The sequence below is a fragment of the Leuciscus leuciscus genome, assembly GCF_965113295.1.
Source record: "Leuciscus leuciscus genome assembly, chromosome: 18".
NCBI lineage: Eukaryota > Metazoa > Chordata > Actinopteri > Cypriniformes > Leuciscidae > Leuciscus > Leuciscus leuciscus.
Window position 1 is genome coordinate 11612629 of NC_138742.1, and position 16918 is coordinate 11629546.

A 16918-nucleotide genomic window follows, 5' to 3' on the forward strand; every position below is an offset into this window, starting at 1 on the left:
ATTAATATTTTGTGATTTTGGTTAAAAATTGTTAGTTGCTCACAGCAGTAAATGACTACGTGGATGGGACAAATGTTAATACTGTTGAAGTTTGAAGTCTAGTAACAAATTTTACACATTGATTTTAGTTCTGAACCTCGCAAATCTGTTGGTTATCACCAGTTTAGGTTGGCCAGATTAAAGGGATAGTTCATCCAAAAATGAAAATTGTCATTATTTACTCACCCTCAAGTTGTTCCAAACCTGTATGAGTTTCTTTCTTCTTCCAAATGTCTCTGTTTTTGTGATGTCACAGGTCATACGCCAGCCCTGGCTTGCGCATCCAATAAAGCTGTTGCTGACTGCCTAGCTCTCATTCTGTCAACCATGAAGCCTTCCTCCTCCACACCTTCCTCATCCTCACCTTCTTCTCCCAGCCTCAACCTGCTCAAGCACTGTGGCATCACCGCCGCCTGCCCCCCCCTGCCCAATGGAGGCCTTCACCATGGTTACGGCAAAGATCGCCATGGTGCTACCATCGGCTTGGATGGCTGCTTGACCGAGTGAGGCGTTCTTACTTGTTAAAAAAAAAAAAAAACCCACGTGGTCGCTTGTTTTGGTCCTCTCTACACACCTAGATACACCTATATGCAATTACAGCCACACATCCCTCCTGTGCCAGTATCAGAGCTTTTCTTCACGTCTCAGTAGAGAGCGAACACGAGAGGACAAATTTAGCTATTTATTTCTATTTATTTTCCCCCACTTTTCCCTTTCCTCCCACCCCCTGACTCCCATCTTAGATGCTGTCCATTCAAAATGAGTCTAATAAGTCTAAAATCTGAATCTAAGCCATCTATTCGAACCAGTATCCATCACTGGCGAGTCAGTCCTTTATTTCTTCATTGCAGTCGATTTGACTCGGTTTGTTAGAATTATGCAGCTGTGTGTCTCCATGGTAACAGTGATAATGGATGGGTTTCCATATCATGCCTCCTATTTGCGTGACGCTGTGGCCTTGCATAGGAATTTACAGCCTGCCCTGAGGAACAATTTAAACGGGTTACACTAGATTTGCATGAATTTGCGGGACCATGTATTTGATAGTGGTCTTGTGTGTATGTTTGTGTGCGTGCGTGTTTGCGCTGTGTGTGAGACATCCACTTTTGCGCAACAGTCCTAGTTTTTCATCCCATACTTGATTCTTACTTTTTGAGGTTTTTATGTGAGGTGCAATCTGATTTAGCACAGATCAGGAAAAAACAAACAACCTAACAGAATCATTTTGACAGAAGGGAAACCATGCTACCTTAAGCCAAAAGACCAATGACCTCCTGGTAGAGGGGTCTGATATAATATAATGCTTGTTTACTGTTAGAGAGAAAAGGGATAGTGTTTGGATGGGTAAATTCATATTAGGTTTACAGTAAAGGTAATAGGTAGTCCAGATCACTGTTTGCAGGTGGGCAGAAGAAAGAGGAGTTTAAAGTGTCATTATTTGGGGCGTTTAAAACATTATAAAGATACTACACTAAGGAAGTATAGAAAGCACAAATGTCATTACAGATGCAAACGTCATACACAGTACTTGCTCCTTGGGACCTTCTGTTTTATTTATTTTGGTTTGTTTTGGGTTGGGTTGGCAGGGCCTCGTAAAATATCTTCAATAAATCTACTGCTTTATTCGTTTATTGTTATAATATTAAGTGTGGAGTTGCTTTCATAGTGCCTACTGAATTAATTTTTTACTATTTAGTGTCCAATTAGTTAAACACACCATATGCACTCCCCAAAGTTGTTGAGATGGTGCTTTGACTAGTGAAACATGAGTTGAGTATTTCACTATAATCCGTTATGAAATGATTAGCTAAATAGATGGATGTTTGATTCATGTATCAGAACCCACTTGGGGGAGTGTACATGTCACAAAACGAAGTGTTGAGGCTGATTGGACCTTTTTACATTTGTTTATGGTGTTGGGGAGCAGTCATGGGTATGACCAAAGTTGCGTGATTTCTAAATAGCATTTTATTAGGCACTTGCAGATATCCCAAAAAAAAAAAAGCATTATCTTTAGCATAAACCTTGTTTTCTTTTCAATAATATTCACCCCTGCTCTATATAAAATGCTTCCTTATTGCCAAAGGTAGATTAATTAATAAAGTTAAGATTGTGCTTCCTTTTAGGTTTTTTGCACCTAAACTCAAAATAACAACATGTGAATGAGTGTTTTTGAAACATCCCTTTTTTTTTGTGCACCACAAACAGGCAATATATGCTCAGTCAGTAATGAGACAATCAGTTGAAAGGGCTTTTAATTTTGCCATGGATTTCTTTTTTTCTTAAACGAACAAAAGCATTGTTTTTTTTTTTGTTTTTTTTTTTACAATTAGGAAGATCTATTCCCCGTAATTCTAGACATCTACGAACTAATGCATACTTCAGGCATGAAATGTGGACTTGTTCTCAATTATACCAATACTATTATTTTCACTACAGTATATCAGGATTTTAGTGATGTAGATATAGTAGTATTATAACTGATATTTTATTGATGAATGAAGGTGCGTAGAAAAATGAAACCGTAACGTTAGATGTTTAAAGGCTGTGTGGAGAGCATATTTATACTGATTTATGAAATGACCTCTTCGTCATTGTAATGACAATTTTTGGCTGCTTAAACAAGATTCTCCACTCTACGCTAGCCTGATATGAAGCACTTGCTTGTTCAGTTACAAAAAAGGTTGGAAAAATACGCTTTTGCATCTATCACAAGCTGTAAATGGGCAAATATCTGACCTCTACTTGCATGCGTGCAAATCAGATTAGTCAAGTTATATCAGTGTTTTGCCTGGGAAATATCTCTAAACTTGACTGAGAGGAAGTTCCTTTGTGGGAGTTTAATTCAAGCTTATTTACCTGTACTTGATCTTGACTTTATCACGTACACTAACTTTTGCTGGGGTTTGGTGGAGGGGGAAGTAGTGCGTGTATAGACAGCACAGGGTACGATAATGAAGTGCAAGTTGATTATGAGCTTGGAAGTTTTTTGCACTGCCAGTTATTCTGCTTATAGTTGTCGAAAAAACTAATTATTATTTATAAATTTAGTCTAGCTAGCCATTCCACACTTAGTTGAGTTTGAAAAACAAGTGCCCGTGGAGCCTGTGATTAGTGATGCATTTCATTTGGTGCAAGAAAAAGTGCTGCTTTCGGTTTGTATCTTGGAGCAAATTTTTTTTTTAGAGGTGATCTTTGTCTATTTATTAGCGATAATAATTCTTATCCAGCCAAAACAAACTAAAATGTACTTGTTTTAATTCCTCAAATTTCTAATTGTCTTATTGGCATTGCACTAAAAAATTTTTAATTGTTTCGTCGAATGTATGCCGTGATAAAAGCAGCTTGCTTCGATGTTGGTGAAAATCTTGTATGCAGTAGTTGGCGATTAAATAATTAGCTTGACGACAGGAACTTTGGAACTGAACCCTTTCAGAACTTTTAATAGATTGAGTTGGTGCATCTGGTGTTCTGTGTTCGAACAATAAGGGAACCAGTCACAAAGTGGCAAGACTTTTTTTTTAGGGTAGAGGATAACTTATAAAGGGGAGTTTCCTCCCTAAAATCATTTAGTGCCATAACTGTTCTTTTTCATTTTGACACATTTGTAAAATGTGAATGAATGATTCCTTGGGTTCAGTTTTTGAGTGTGCATCAAGACCATTACCAAAAAAAAAAGAAAAAAAGAAGTCAAAGCTAACATAAGCTACTGTGCCCATTTTTATATATTGTAAAATGCCAGTACATTCACAATCAGACTGTCTCAAAATGCCTGTATATTCTTAACTGAGCTATACTGATGGGCTGGTTAACTCTTAGTGGAGCTCCGCTTTCATGGCTAAGCCATAACTTAACATTTGCCCTTATTAATTGAATAGCTGGAGTTGAGTCATTCAGTCAACGGCTCCTTTAAAAACTATTTTCTAAATCTTCCATTGTAATTAATCAAACCCACGAACCATTGATAACTTGAGGTTTATGTCTACGCAGTGGAATTATGAAACGCCTTAATTTCATTATTAACTGAAGGGCAAATTTGAAATTTACCAAAATGACACATTTACTTCGCTTTTCTTGTTTTCTTCTGGATCAACAAAATGTGCAGTTTAAGGAGCTTTTTGTGTTCAGTTTTTTTTACGCAACTTTGCTATGAAGGGCCAGCTTTCATTGCCTGTTGACCAAGCTATAATGGTTTCAGTTACTTGCAGGCAGTTGTAAACTAGAGTTGTCTAATAATTGTAACCATTTTGTTGGAAAGCAGATTAATTGTAGCTAACTCAGTGTCCTTATTGTATGGTCCATCCTTGCATATTTGTACCGATATCATTTGTTTTTCTCGCTAAGGTATTAATGGCTGATAGAATGTCTGATTTACCTCAGCGGACCTCAGCGTCCCTACTACTTGAAGACACATCCATTTAAGGCAATACTCAAAACACCTGTTTCATTTAACCTTTGTCTATCTCCCAACTTTTTGCCTTAAGAGGAAATGGTATAGTTCAGCAGTCGCAGCACTTGAGAGATTTTTGTCATTAACCTGGGATCTCATTTCGATGAGATTCATAAGAAGCACAGTTTTACAGGTTGTTTTGCTGAAAGATGTACCATATTGGCTTCTGGCCTAAAAATAATCATTTTCATGGACTTTATTAGGAGTTTTTGCACTAGAATATAGAGAGAAAAAAAATGTAGTGTGTTTTTGTTTAACACGTATGCGTATTTAGCTGTAAAAAAAAATTAGATTTTTAATATTTGACCATGAAACTAGAAACTCTTTGAGAAAAAAAAAAAAAAATCATGATTTAGTTCTCCTAAGTACTGATTTTCACACTTGAATGTGACTTATAAAAACATCATAATGAAAGTCTGCAGGGAAAAAAAAATCCGTATTGGAACGACTTTGGAACTACATCTAAAATAAGTAAATATAATCCATTGGTAAATTCTTTTTACAAAACAGGTCAGATTTTGTCCCCAGTTTTTTGATTGAAACATTTAAGTTGTAAAACTTGTGTATTGTTATAAATGCAAATATTTCTAACAAGGTAAATAACAGAAGCACAAGATGTGCAAGATGTAATTCCTCGCGTGTGGTCAGTATTGCCTTGACGTGGCAATCTTACCTCATCAACTAGCAGTCCTTAAAATCTATCGTGCTATAAATACTGGTACATGTAATTTGGGTGGGCTTTTTAGCTACGCATGATAAGGTCACGCTCCAAGGCCTTGAAATGGGGAAACATTGGAGTTTTCAAGGGGTGCTCTTGAACTTAAATGATGTCCTTCACCCTGGCTTAGTGTTACTTCATGTTTCTACTTTATAAGCGCTAATAGTTCAAATTGTAAATCTGCAAGCGAATGATCTAGTCAGAAAAAAGCTGCTTTTTGTTGTTCTCGCCAGCAGCTTGTTTTCATAAGGCTATTTAGAAGACCATCGGAGCCTGACTGAATGGCTGATCTGACAGGGCACATAGGGATCCCTTTAAAATACATTTTCATATTTAAAAAAAAAAAAAAAAAAAACCTATGCAGGAATATTTTCTTTTTATCTCACAGAGTTGCATAGTGCCACCAGAGATAGCCCAAGAGCTTCACTGACCGATCACGGACCTTCAGAAGTTCATCTGTAAATCTAACACCGACCTCACTTGCTTGTTGGCTTCGGTTGAGAAAATGACTGCTTTGCGTGGCATGCTGCTATTTCTTTGGAGTCTGCAAGCATCTTCATCATCTCTTTAAAGTACTACACTTTGTGACGAGTGTGTGGGATTGTGCCTTTTGTTATCAAGTACATGCCACAGGGTATGGTCTTCCATTAAACACCTTTAGTGAGCCTTATGAATGAACAACTGTTGTAAGTTTCAGAAATAGCCACCATCCACGAGGTTGCGTTTTTGAGCCATCAAAACCTGCGATCAAAATTTGTCACAACACCGCAAATGAATAAATAACCTTTGTAAATTTAATTCAACCATAATTGATCGGTTCTAGCTAGTGACCTGTTCAAACTCTATGGAAAAAAAAACGTGTTTAGTTTTACAAAGTGTGAACTCTTAGTGAAGTAGACGTGTGCCGTGTCGTTTTTGTGTGGTAATGCATTGGAGATTAGTTGTAACCCAGTGTCTTGTAGAATGTTGGCATGACTCCTTTTCTCTATGTTGTATTGACGTCAAAGTATCCACCTGAAATGGACTGAAGTGCAATAACTTTTTTGTGCGCCATAGTATCCTTAATGGAGGAAAATGCCCTCTTACATAATCCATCATGTTTTGTTTTTTTCTTCCTTTAAGCAGGGTATTTAATTTCACTTATTTATGTTTTTTTTGGATTGTATAAATTTGAACTCCTTCCTGCTTTGCCTTCGTAAGTGGCACTTTCTTGTGGAATGTACAATGGACTTGGTGGAAACTGTGATAGGTGTCAAAGCCTTATCGATACTTCTTGCTTACTGGAAAGATGGCATTTCTGTTTGTTCATCAGTTGATAGGTCAGAGAGTGCCGTTTTCCATGAACCTTCTTCTGCGCCACTTAAAGTCAGTGTCTGCTTTTTGTGGCATGTTAAGCATTTGTGTATGTTTGTGGTGGTGGGGGGGGGGGGGGGGTGTTTAGACCTGTTCATTTACCTCTGATCAATTGATACCAAAAGCAAAGTGCATTGCCAGGAATTACAGTTCTTTTTTGGATTAGAGATTGTGATAGCTGTATTTGGAAATGGTATCTTGAATGTTGTTGTCGTTGTTGTTGTTGTCGTCACCAGTGAAATATGCAGGTTTTTATTTCTCCCCACACAACATTTGAACTTTGGGCCATATGTTCTGCGGTACCAAAGAACGTTTCATTGCTGATCTTTGAATCAGGGTTTTTTTTTTCTGACATCAAGATCCCAATATTTGTTGTTTCATGCCTTTGTAAATTTGTGACAAATTAAAAAAAGAAACATGGAACTTGTACCATAATAAAACATTCCTTTGAATTTCATTGAACAAAACAGAGATACCATTGACAATTAATACCAGAAGTCATATAATATTAATCTTAAAATTAACTTAAGTTGTAACTTAACTTTAAGCTCTTTCATTTTGGCCTCAAGCAATCAATGACTTCATATTTGATATCACAGGGAGCACACTGAATAAAGTAATCTAGTATTTCACAACATAGGACCAATGTATGTCTCTGTAGAGATGGCCACTTGATTTCATTCAAGAACAAGCAATACATGTATCAAGAGACAATTGTATATTTCTAAAGATTTGTTGGCTCTGGCTGCTTTTGGCCTGGCTATGTAATCTGTGGCACCTTAGGTTAACACCCTCTTCTTGTAACTGAAACAAACATAAGAGATTTCAGTGCTGAGAGAGCCTTATTTCAGTCAAACTGAATGTGAATTGGATGTGTGCAGGATTTGGCCATTTCAAAGCGACTGGCTTTAATCGAGCGGACCTCCTGCGTTCCGTGTTTGAATCCAGTTTCACTAAGACCTGCCGTCTTTAAGACTTTCCAAAAGATTGCTGTTTCAAGAAAAGCAAAAATACTACACAGTGGCTACGTTTCCATCGCCAAAATGCTGAACCTAAAGGCTGGGATAGATGAAAGGCTCATTTATTTCTGATAAAACAGGGTTACTGTCAAGCTCCGCTTGAACATGCCAAGTATTCGACTCTGTGATGTGACGGAAACACATTACGACGTGAAGGAAATGTGACCCTGACTTTAAAAAAAGCCACCAAACTGCACTATTTACTTGAGAATTGAAACCCAAGCTGCTCTCTGCTAATTGTTTAGACGATGGAAACGTGGTCACGGTCGTGTAGGGCAGCACCCGGTGTGTATGTGTTGTGCGTGCGAGTTCGACAAACAGGGGTCATATCAACCCTGTATACCTCATCGACATATCTGCAAATATTCTTATCCTGTCTTTAAGTTAAACGTGTAGGAGATACCATCACCAGCAGAAGCCTGGGACCATTGCAGGGTCTATGACATCACACCAATTCCATATCAAACAATAAGATCACGACTTGCTTGCCGCTTCAAGTCTGACCCATACCCGCAGTGTCACAAACACAATGGTTTAGAATTAGCGAAACGTGAGGCATTTTAAGTAGCATTATCCTACCTCTGTGTTACAGCTTGATGCATCTAAATCTCCACCAGTTGTTGACAAATGGAAATATATATGTATATGGAACAGATATAACTTATAACCAACAATCGGTGATATAAGACAACAATTAGTGTACTCGACTGTGTGTCTGTCTGTGTGTAACATGACATTTGTAAGTGTATACACGAGTACCACTGGAATGTGAAGCCAGACTGTATTATGATTTTTCTTTTCTTTTTTGTGTGTGTGTATTTTTTCTTCAAATTGAACTTTCTCCCCATTATATTTCAAATGATGTCAAATGTGTCTTGCCTCTATCGCTTCTTTTGTGTTTTTTTGCTTTTTTTGACAAAACGGAGAAAAATATCAGCCTATACTAGCTGGCATTTACATTTGTGCTCATTTATTTCCCCTCCGTTTTTTCACTTTCTCTCACTTCTAAATGTTCACTGTGAGCGCTCTGAACTCAAGTTTACAGCTCTTCATGGTATGTACGTGTATTTGGTCGAGTTCAGTAGAGTGCGTGGATGGTTGTATGACTTTGGTACTGAAGCAACAACTCAATTTTCTACTGGTGGTGGGGGTTTGAAAGGGGGTTGGTTGGTTTGAGTTATGCACATTCATTCTGTACTAAAATATGGGGTATGTAGAATTCCCTAGCCTTACGCCCTTCCAAAAAACACTACGCCGGTCACTGGCTAATTCGCATTAGCTATCCACCACCCTGCCAACTTTGTACCTCTGTACATATCCATTTTGGACCTGGGGGCACGGGGCGAATTCGGTGGATTCTACCTGAATCTGTCAGGACGGTCACGTGACCCCCTTCCTAGACTTGAGGAAGGAGAACCTTCTCCCTTTCAACCCCACAAAAAGACCTCAAGCCATTCATTTCCTTATGTGACAATGCAATCCTGAAAGCACTTTGCCTTGTTAATTCATAGTATGAGCTTGTGAATGGTTACTTGTTACTAACAGATGTGAAACTCTGTACATGTATTTAAGTAAGAAAGAACATAATCATTTTTAATTTGAGCTTATTAAAAATGAATTGGTCTCTCTGACTTTAAAGACAAAAAAAAAAAAAAATCCCATATGTTTTTGTTAGTCAGGTTCATGAACTGCTGCAGCCAGTAGGTCTTGTCATTCAGTATCGTGGCTTAGAATTGGTAATGTTGAAATAAAATGCTATTGCTACATACAAGTTGTTGTTGTTGTGTGTCTTCTGTTTCCATTAACACTACACAATGTTAGCATGTTGTAACAGCATATTTGATTAAATATTACTGTACATGTTTGTGATGGGATGTATTTAAATTCGTAACTCACATTAGAATCTTATTAAATCTTATAGAATCTTATTACATCTTATTAAAGATGTATTTGCATTGTATAGGCATTTTAATTTGGAATTTTTAAACTGCTTTGGTTCAAATTAAGGTCAATCCCTTTTCCCTTCTCTTTAGCAAATCATATGAACGTCAAGAGGAGCTATATTTTTCATTAAACACTTTTATTGCAAAACTGTTTTTAATTTGCAATGATAGCTGGAAATTATTCTAATATAAAAATTATGAAATTTAAAATTGAAAGAACGCTAAATTCTTAAACACCCTTTTGCTGGAAACCATTACATTATGCTTATTGTAAATTTGTAGATTATCAGTTTAACAACAACCATGTTCAATACATTAAAAAAAAACAATATTTAAGGTTGCATAGGCATAGAAATATTTATATGATAAATGAAAGTAAGATGTATTGATGACTATTTGCCTCATAGGACAAGTTACAGTTACATCAACTGGCAGAATCTCTTTAATCACGTCATTCAGTAAGACGTATTTCCCACATAAATTTCAGAAAAAAAAAAAAACATTTTAGTGAGCTTCAGTTTAAAATATGTTGACCGATGATGCCTCTGTATGAGATCCTCCCACTGTTCCTCTTTTTACAGCGATCCATTATCCAGTGCACTTTCTTCAGAATATCCACATCTACACAGTAGTTCATAATGGGATGAGGTATGTACACAATACTGCTGGTTTGGATGGAAATTCTCACACTGGTGTGATATCCTGAGGATGACGTTGCATATGAATATTCTTTAGTTTATATCCTTAGTCTTCTCCCAGACTAATGGCAATATGATCCTCAAAAAGGGCGATGCAAAGCATGATGGCGCCCCCTATCAGCAGGCCCAGACTCTGCAGGAGGAAGCGCTTCAGAGGGCTCAGAGATCCAGCATCTCCATGGAGCATTTCCGGCATCTAGGGAAACAGCGGCATATAAAGATACTGTATTCATTATGACCGTTATGGAGATGCAGTGGAGTCTTTAACATCAACTACAATTGTAAAGTTGTAAATAAAACAACAGTGTGTTCTACAAGAAAATACTATGTCAGCATGATAACACAAAAAGGTTCCATTTGTTACCATGAAATAACAATGAAAAATATTTCTAAAGCATTTATTAATCTTCGATGTTAATTAAAACATTTACAAATACATTGAGCCTATTATAATCAAAAGTTGTATCTGTTAGCCTGCCTATATATTAATATTATATTATTTAATGGATCTGAGCTAACAAACTAACAATGAACAGTTGAACTTTTATTAGCTATAACATTAACAAAGATGAATAAATGTTAATAAATGTTTTGCTCATTGTTACTTGCATTAACTAATGGAACCATATTGTAAAGTGTAACTACTTCAAATTTCATGTTAAATTCGGTGTGTTGCATGCCATTTTTTTATACTTAATTGTGAAATTACTAGCAATTTGTGAGTGAAATTGTTTTAAAGGAAATCCTACACAATTTTTTTTTTCATTGTAGTTAACAGCAGCGACTTCATGACATAGGCATTCTGAATTATATCAGCTTTTCGAATAAAATAAAAATTAATAAGTCTTAAATGAACATTTAATGTTTACCATATCAGCAAGAGCAACATAAAGGAAGACCCCAGCGGTGACGGTGAGAATCCAAGGTGAGTGCGTCGCCCACTGGTTTCCCAGCGCCGTCCCTGTAAAAACACCAAGAAAGCCCAGCAGAGCCGAGACTGCGCTGAACACAGCCAGTCTGCGTACAGGCCATCCTGCGGCCAACAGAACCGCCAAATCACCTGCAGACAACAGCAAACATATATATATGCAATACTGATGATTCATAATGACCATTTATATGCTACTAGAAACGACTCAATCATGTACCCAGCTCATGCGGAAGCTCATGGCAGAACACAGCGATCGTAGTGCTGAGTCCACCGGTCAGACTCTGAGAAAATGCAACACCTAGAGGACAAAAAGGAAAAATTAAGATTAAATACATTCAAAAATACTTTTATACCTAAATTAAAGGTCAGTGTTTCTCAGCCTGTTTTGTTACAGAGCAAACATTTTACATTGCACACCAATACACGGTAATATATAATTAACTTTTTGCAAATATCTTCTTCTAATGAGAGTGTAATTAATGAAACATTAATTTTAATATTATTATTTAGTAGTTAGTACACCTTTAATGAGTGATCGTTTTATCTACCAATGGCTAGTCCATCTGTAAGGTTATGTATTCCATCTCCCATGACCACCATCCATGCCATGCTTCTGATGCCTGTTTTCCCTGGTCCAGGCTGCCAATGAGAATGCCCATGCCCTGAGCTCTCATTCTGATTGGCTAATGAGGTACCTATAACAGAGTATGGATGCATTTATAAGTTGCGTAATAATTTTTTCTTTTCTGGTTCACTCTTTCTCACGTGTTAAAAGTTACCTTAAAGTTAAAAGTTAAAATACCTTGCAGGGCGTCAAGCTCCCTTCCAGACTCTACATTGTGCCTCCTTTTCTTTAGAATCTGTTAAAAGAAGGGAACATTTTGTAATGATAAATGACAACTACTCCACATCTCTTTCCTCAAAACAAAGTGTTTTTAAGTCAGCAGGTCATAATGAAAGTCCAAAAAATATGTTTCCCACTGGATGAAGCTCACCTTGAAATGTTGCTTAATTCCCAGAAGACTCTCAAAGACAAATAGAAGGTAAAGTCCTCCCAGCACACTCAGACCCTTGAAAACAGCATCCTGATGTTCAGTGTGTTGACTGAAGATGGCCTGAAATCACAAACACCCAACATCTATAGCACTTGAATAAGACATTTAACTTTATTTGTTTTTAAATATTTTAAATATTTAAATATATATATATATATATAAATATTATATATATATTATAATAGATCATTTTATTGTATCCCAGCTGACAGGGAACATTCTCAGAACTTCAGCTAACGTTCTTGCACGGTTCTTTCAAAGTTGTGAACAAATGTCTTCCAGTAACGTTAATAGAATGTTCCTTCAACGTTATCTGGTCTTTAATAACGTTCTGAAAACATTAGCACAAAAACGTTATTTATACATCTGAAATGTTCTGAAATGTTTTAGATCATCTGACATTTGTTAAATGTTACTGCTTGTTTCAGATTGTTCAGAGAACATTCAAAAGTAACACAAAGGAAGATATTTTGAAGAATGTAAGAATTAATTACTTTTTTTTTTCCTACTATGGAAGTCAATGGTCATCAACTGTCTGGTTACCGACATTCTTCAAAATATCTTCTTTTGTGTTCAGCAGAAGAAGAAAATGTATACAGATTTGGAACAACTTGTGGGTGAGTAAATGATGACAGAATTTTCATTTTTGGGTGAACTTAACCCTTTAAGCTTAGTCCCAGACTAAAATGCATGTTTTAACTCTTTTAACTGAAAGCAACTTACACTGACATATTAAAAAATGTCAGTGTCATTGTTTTGTCTCAAGATGCACACCAGAAATGTTTTTTTTTTCTCTGAGGCATGTTTATAAAAGCTACTTATCCTAATTGAACTAAGGCCTAATCCTGGCATAATCTAAGCCCTGTGTGTGAAACCATGGGGGTTTTAAACATTCAGAGAACATTTAAAACAATGTTTTTATTAGAACATTAGCAAAACGCTCTTATAACATATTTTTGTTAGCTGGGATATTTGAAGAATTACAGAATAATTATGTGACTTTTAATTTGCATTGTGTTACTTACATGGGGCAGGAGGTGGAGGAGGGCATCTCCGCAGAGCGTTCCCACTGCCATCCCAGCCATCGGGCAGAGGAATATTTGAAGGATAGAAGGTTGAAGCAGGGGTGCCAGTCCCAGGGCAACCAGAGAGGGCAAACTGATGACAAAGAGTGCCAAGGAGGCCCAACCTAGAGCTGAGATCAAATTATTGTTTAATCCTCACTATCATGAAAACAAACACAAATTTATTCTGATATCACAGTTTACACACACACAAACACACCTCTGAGGAAACCCTCACTGGTTTTGCTTCCCTGTGACTGGTCCTCTGCGTGTCGCAGACACACTCCGGTGTCAATCTGGTACAGGAGGGCAGGGCACAGGAAGGTGAAGTGAGCAGGAGTGATATGGGACGCTTGGCCCAGGCCAAAGTTCCACAAGAGCTGGGTAACGTTTAGACACTGCGATAAGGTAATAAGAAATGTGAGATAAGAATCAGATTCAACATTATTACATGGCTCTCTGGAATACTCGATTCTGATTGGTCAATTTTCCTTATCCGCTGTTGTCCATTTTAATGGTGCATATAAAAGTGTTCTTCAGAGTAAAACTTACATTACTTCCATTTCTCACACTTTCTCTTGTTTTATATACTGAAGTCAGAACTGATTTCAGTGTTAATATTTCTGTAATATTATTGCAGTGGTCGTCATGTCAGTATAAGGTTGATTGTAAAGAACTATTCCTTTCCTTATGGGACACATTAAGATAATATTAGAAACTCAAATTCCTATTTGAAAGATCAGATAATGACTACCTGACTACCTATCTCGTAATGGAAACCCATTTCTGGCACTACAGAAAATAAATATGCTTTGGTAAATGATAATTATGATAAAAAAGTTGAAATTATGAGATAAAAACTAATGTCTGTTATGAAATCATAAAATATGAGATTATAAAGTCAAAATTATCAGATAAAAAGTCAAAATTTTGTATTTTCAACTTTTTATGTATATATATGACATTTTAGCTCATAATTTCAACATTTTATATCATAATTTCACAATTTTTGTGTCATAATTATTACAGTGCTAACTCATAATGTCGACATTTTATTATAAGTTTGACTTTTTATTTTATAATTATGGTTTTCATGTCATAATTTAAACTTTTTGTCAATTATGGCTTTTTATCTCATAATTATTACATTTTAACTCGGAATTTCAATATTTTGTCATTTCAAATTTTGTCAATTATTTTTTGTCATAATTGTAACTTTTTACTCACAATTATGACCTAATATGTCATAATCTTTACTTTTTTATCTCGTAATTATGACTTAGTATCTCATAATTTTGACTATTAATGTCATAATTATGATTTAACAAAGCATGATTTTTTTTATGTGGCAGAAATGGGCTTCCATACTCATATATATGTATTTACATATGCCAGATACAGATATTTTCTGCTGTCATGCTGGTGGTTCAAGAAGGCTTCTTTAGAAGGCTTTGAGTTTAACCAGTATGATTTGATCAACCAGCATCACCAGAAAATGTAAACATGACCATGATGGTCAACTATCTTTACCAGTTGAGTTTTACTGATATACAGTATGGCTTTTCTGGCCCACCAGCTAGACCAGCATTAAACCAGCACTATCCAGTTAAAACAAATCTTTTCAGCAGGGCACGTGATTATTATCTCTCTCCAAAATAGTCTGTGTACCTAACACAGACCGGGAGAGGCAAATGGATTAAATTTCACTGTCTGCACACCTCAAGATATCAACAGACCTTTGGTCATGTGATAGTGAAGAGGATTCATTTTGTAGACTTTGTCCATTTGTAACACCCTAACAGGAAGTTCAGGAGAAAATACTCACATTCCCATGAAGGTGTTTCTCTGTAGGATGGTCGGCCAGTGGTAACACACTTTCTTCCACTTTGTGTCTTAGGCCAGGGTTTGGAGAATAGTCAGAGTGACCCCATTCTGCAGGAGATCCACTGAGCCCTGATTTATTGTGAGGTCTAGGACTGAAAGTTTTAATGGATTAGTCTTTGGCACCAACCAGAATCTGTGGGTGTAGAGAAGATAATGCAATAAAGCTTTAGCCATCTTACCTTTCTTTGAGTGGAGGTGAGTTTGTGGTCTTTGGATGATGATGGTCATCATGTGAATGCTTCACTCCACCATGTTGGATCTCAAGGACACTGACTTCCCCCAGACCTAAACTGCCTAGCAACTTCTGCAGACCCTCATAGGTTAAAGTCCCATTGTCCCCATACTGAAGGAACAGGCGTTGCAAGTAGTAGCCCTTGAGAGAATATTAAATCTGAATTACTATTTTGTCAACAGACATCATTTTCAAGGTCCACACATGTTAATATTTTTATGATAGTGCATTGGGGTCATAAACTTAGTCTGCAACTATATCTCCAATCCATGAATTTCAACACAGGTGCTGAAACTACAACAGTTAAATTTGAGTGATTGCATCAGAGTCATTGTTGATAAGATTTTTGTGCTCAGTGTTAAAATCACTTGATTTCTTTATGTTTTAAAAAATCCCACAAGGAATGTGATAGATCTACTTTACCAGGTTTGTAGGAACCAGTAAATCACAAAATCCACTGTGGATTATCAAAGACAAGCATCTGCTACTTAAACTTTAGTTTAAAAAAAAAAATCCTCTAAACATACCTGCTCTTCAAAAGCTTCCACTAATTGTTCCTGTGTAGATTTGACTTGTGTGCTCTCATTCAACTTTTTGACCTTGTCAACCAGGGCATGTGTTGCCAGTGTGAGGAATGGTGGGATCATCACAGAAATCATACAGTGGTAGAGCAGAAGCTTCAAGCTCAGAGTCGTCCTTGGGGAAAATGCAAATAAATATTAATAATTTGATCATGTGGGCCTCAGCAATCAATATAAGTTTTAATTAAGCATAATTCAATAGATATTGCTGAATCAATATTCAATAGGCATTGCTGAATCAATTAGAAGAGTCAAGTCACATTCATTTATAAAGCGCTTTTTACAATACAGATTGTTTCAAAGCAGCATGCTCGAATTTCCTAAGACACCAAAGTCTGGAATTAAAAGTCAGGTATTTCTAGCAATTATGCTATCATTTTTATTTTTATTTTTTAGAAATTTAGGAGAAATGTAAGAAACATTCAGAGCTAGGAGAGAGCAACATTTGAGCAATTTCCCTCTGTGTAGGCCTATTTGTGTAGAATTTCCATTCTTGTTACTATAATTCAAAAAATGTTTAAGAATAAATAGCCTACTTTAGAAGATTCTTAAATCAAAAGCTTTCAGGAAGCACATTGTAATTCATTTACCACGCAGTCTTTAAAGTTATATGTAGCCTAAGTATAATATGCATATATATATAATGTAAATTTAGAATTTATGCTTTAACGGATCAACTCTTTACCAGACTATCTGTCCACCCATGATTTTCTGCAGTCTCTTAAGCGCGTTACATGATCTCCTGTATCCTCTCCGTATCCCAATGTTTAAGCATGAGGTATGGCGCACTGTTTTTATGAATCTGAGGTTAATGTTTCACCAGCGGCCAGCTTTGAATCTGTCGGAGGAGATCACAAGACGCGAAGGCATTGATCAACTTGGTTTACCTCATGACTGTCTGTGATGTAAATTCAACACATTCTCACTCCCATCACGTCAAATGTTGTTGAA

The 16918-nt window shown here is 36.5% G+C and overlaps 2 protein-coding genes across 3 annotated transcripts in view; one reads left to right on the plus strand and one right to left on the minus strand.

Moving 5' to 3' along the window:
* ankrd52a (ankyrin repeat domain 52a) overlaps positions 1 to 9350 on the plus strand; it is a 23722-nt gene extending 14372 nt beyond the window's left edge. For both annotated transcript variants that reach the window (XM_082146377.1, XM_082146378.1), the window contains exon 28: positions 296 to 9350. In XM_082146377.1, coding sequence (XP_082002503.1) covers positions 296 to 546 — 251 coding nt within the window. In that variant the 3' untranslated portion in view covers positions 547 to 9350. The remainder of the gene's footprint in view (positions 1 to 295) is intronic.
* Positions 3757 to 16809, minus strand: slc39a5 (solute carrier family 39 member 5). Its single transcript, XM_082146381.1, has 12 exons — positions 16653 to 16809; positions 15914 to 16082; positions 15334 to 15527; positions 15096 to 15246; positions 13491 to 13668; positions 13232 to 13401; positions 12147 to 12266; positions 11954 to 12011; positions 11700 to 11846; positions 11369 to 11449; positions 11090 to 11280; positions 3757 to 10416 (listed from the first exon to the last, which is right to left on the minus strand). Exons 1-12 carry the CDS (start codon positions 16670 to 16672, stop codon positions 10267 to 10269), a joined length of 1629 nt encoding a protein of 542 aa, XP_082002507.1. The 5' UTR covers positions 16673 to 16809; the 3' UTR covers positions 3757 to 10266.
* Positions 16810 to 16918: the final 109 nt, after the last annotated feature.

What these genes read in the sequence shown, in the direction of transcription:
- slc39a5 (XM_082146381.1), bottom strand. Translation starts at nt 16,672, where the DNA reads ATGGGTGGACAGATAGTCTG. An exon ending in ATGGGTGGACAGATAGTCTG is followed by an intron (nt 16,083 to 16,652) that starts GTAAAGAGTTGA and finishes ATTTTCCCCAAG; the next exon opens with GACGACTCTGAGCTTGAAGC. An exon ending in CAGTGAGGGTTTCCTCAGAG is followed by an intron (nt 13,402 to 13,490) that starts GTGTGTTTGTGT and finishes ATTTGATCTCAG; the next exon opens with CTCTAGGTTGGGCCTCCTTG.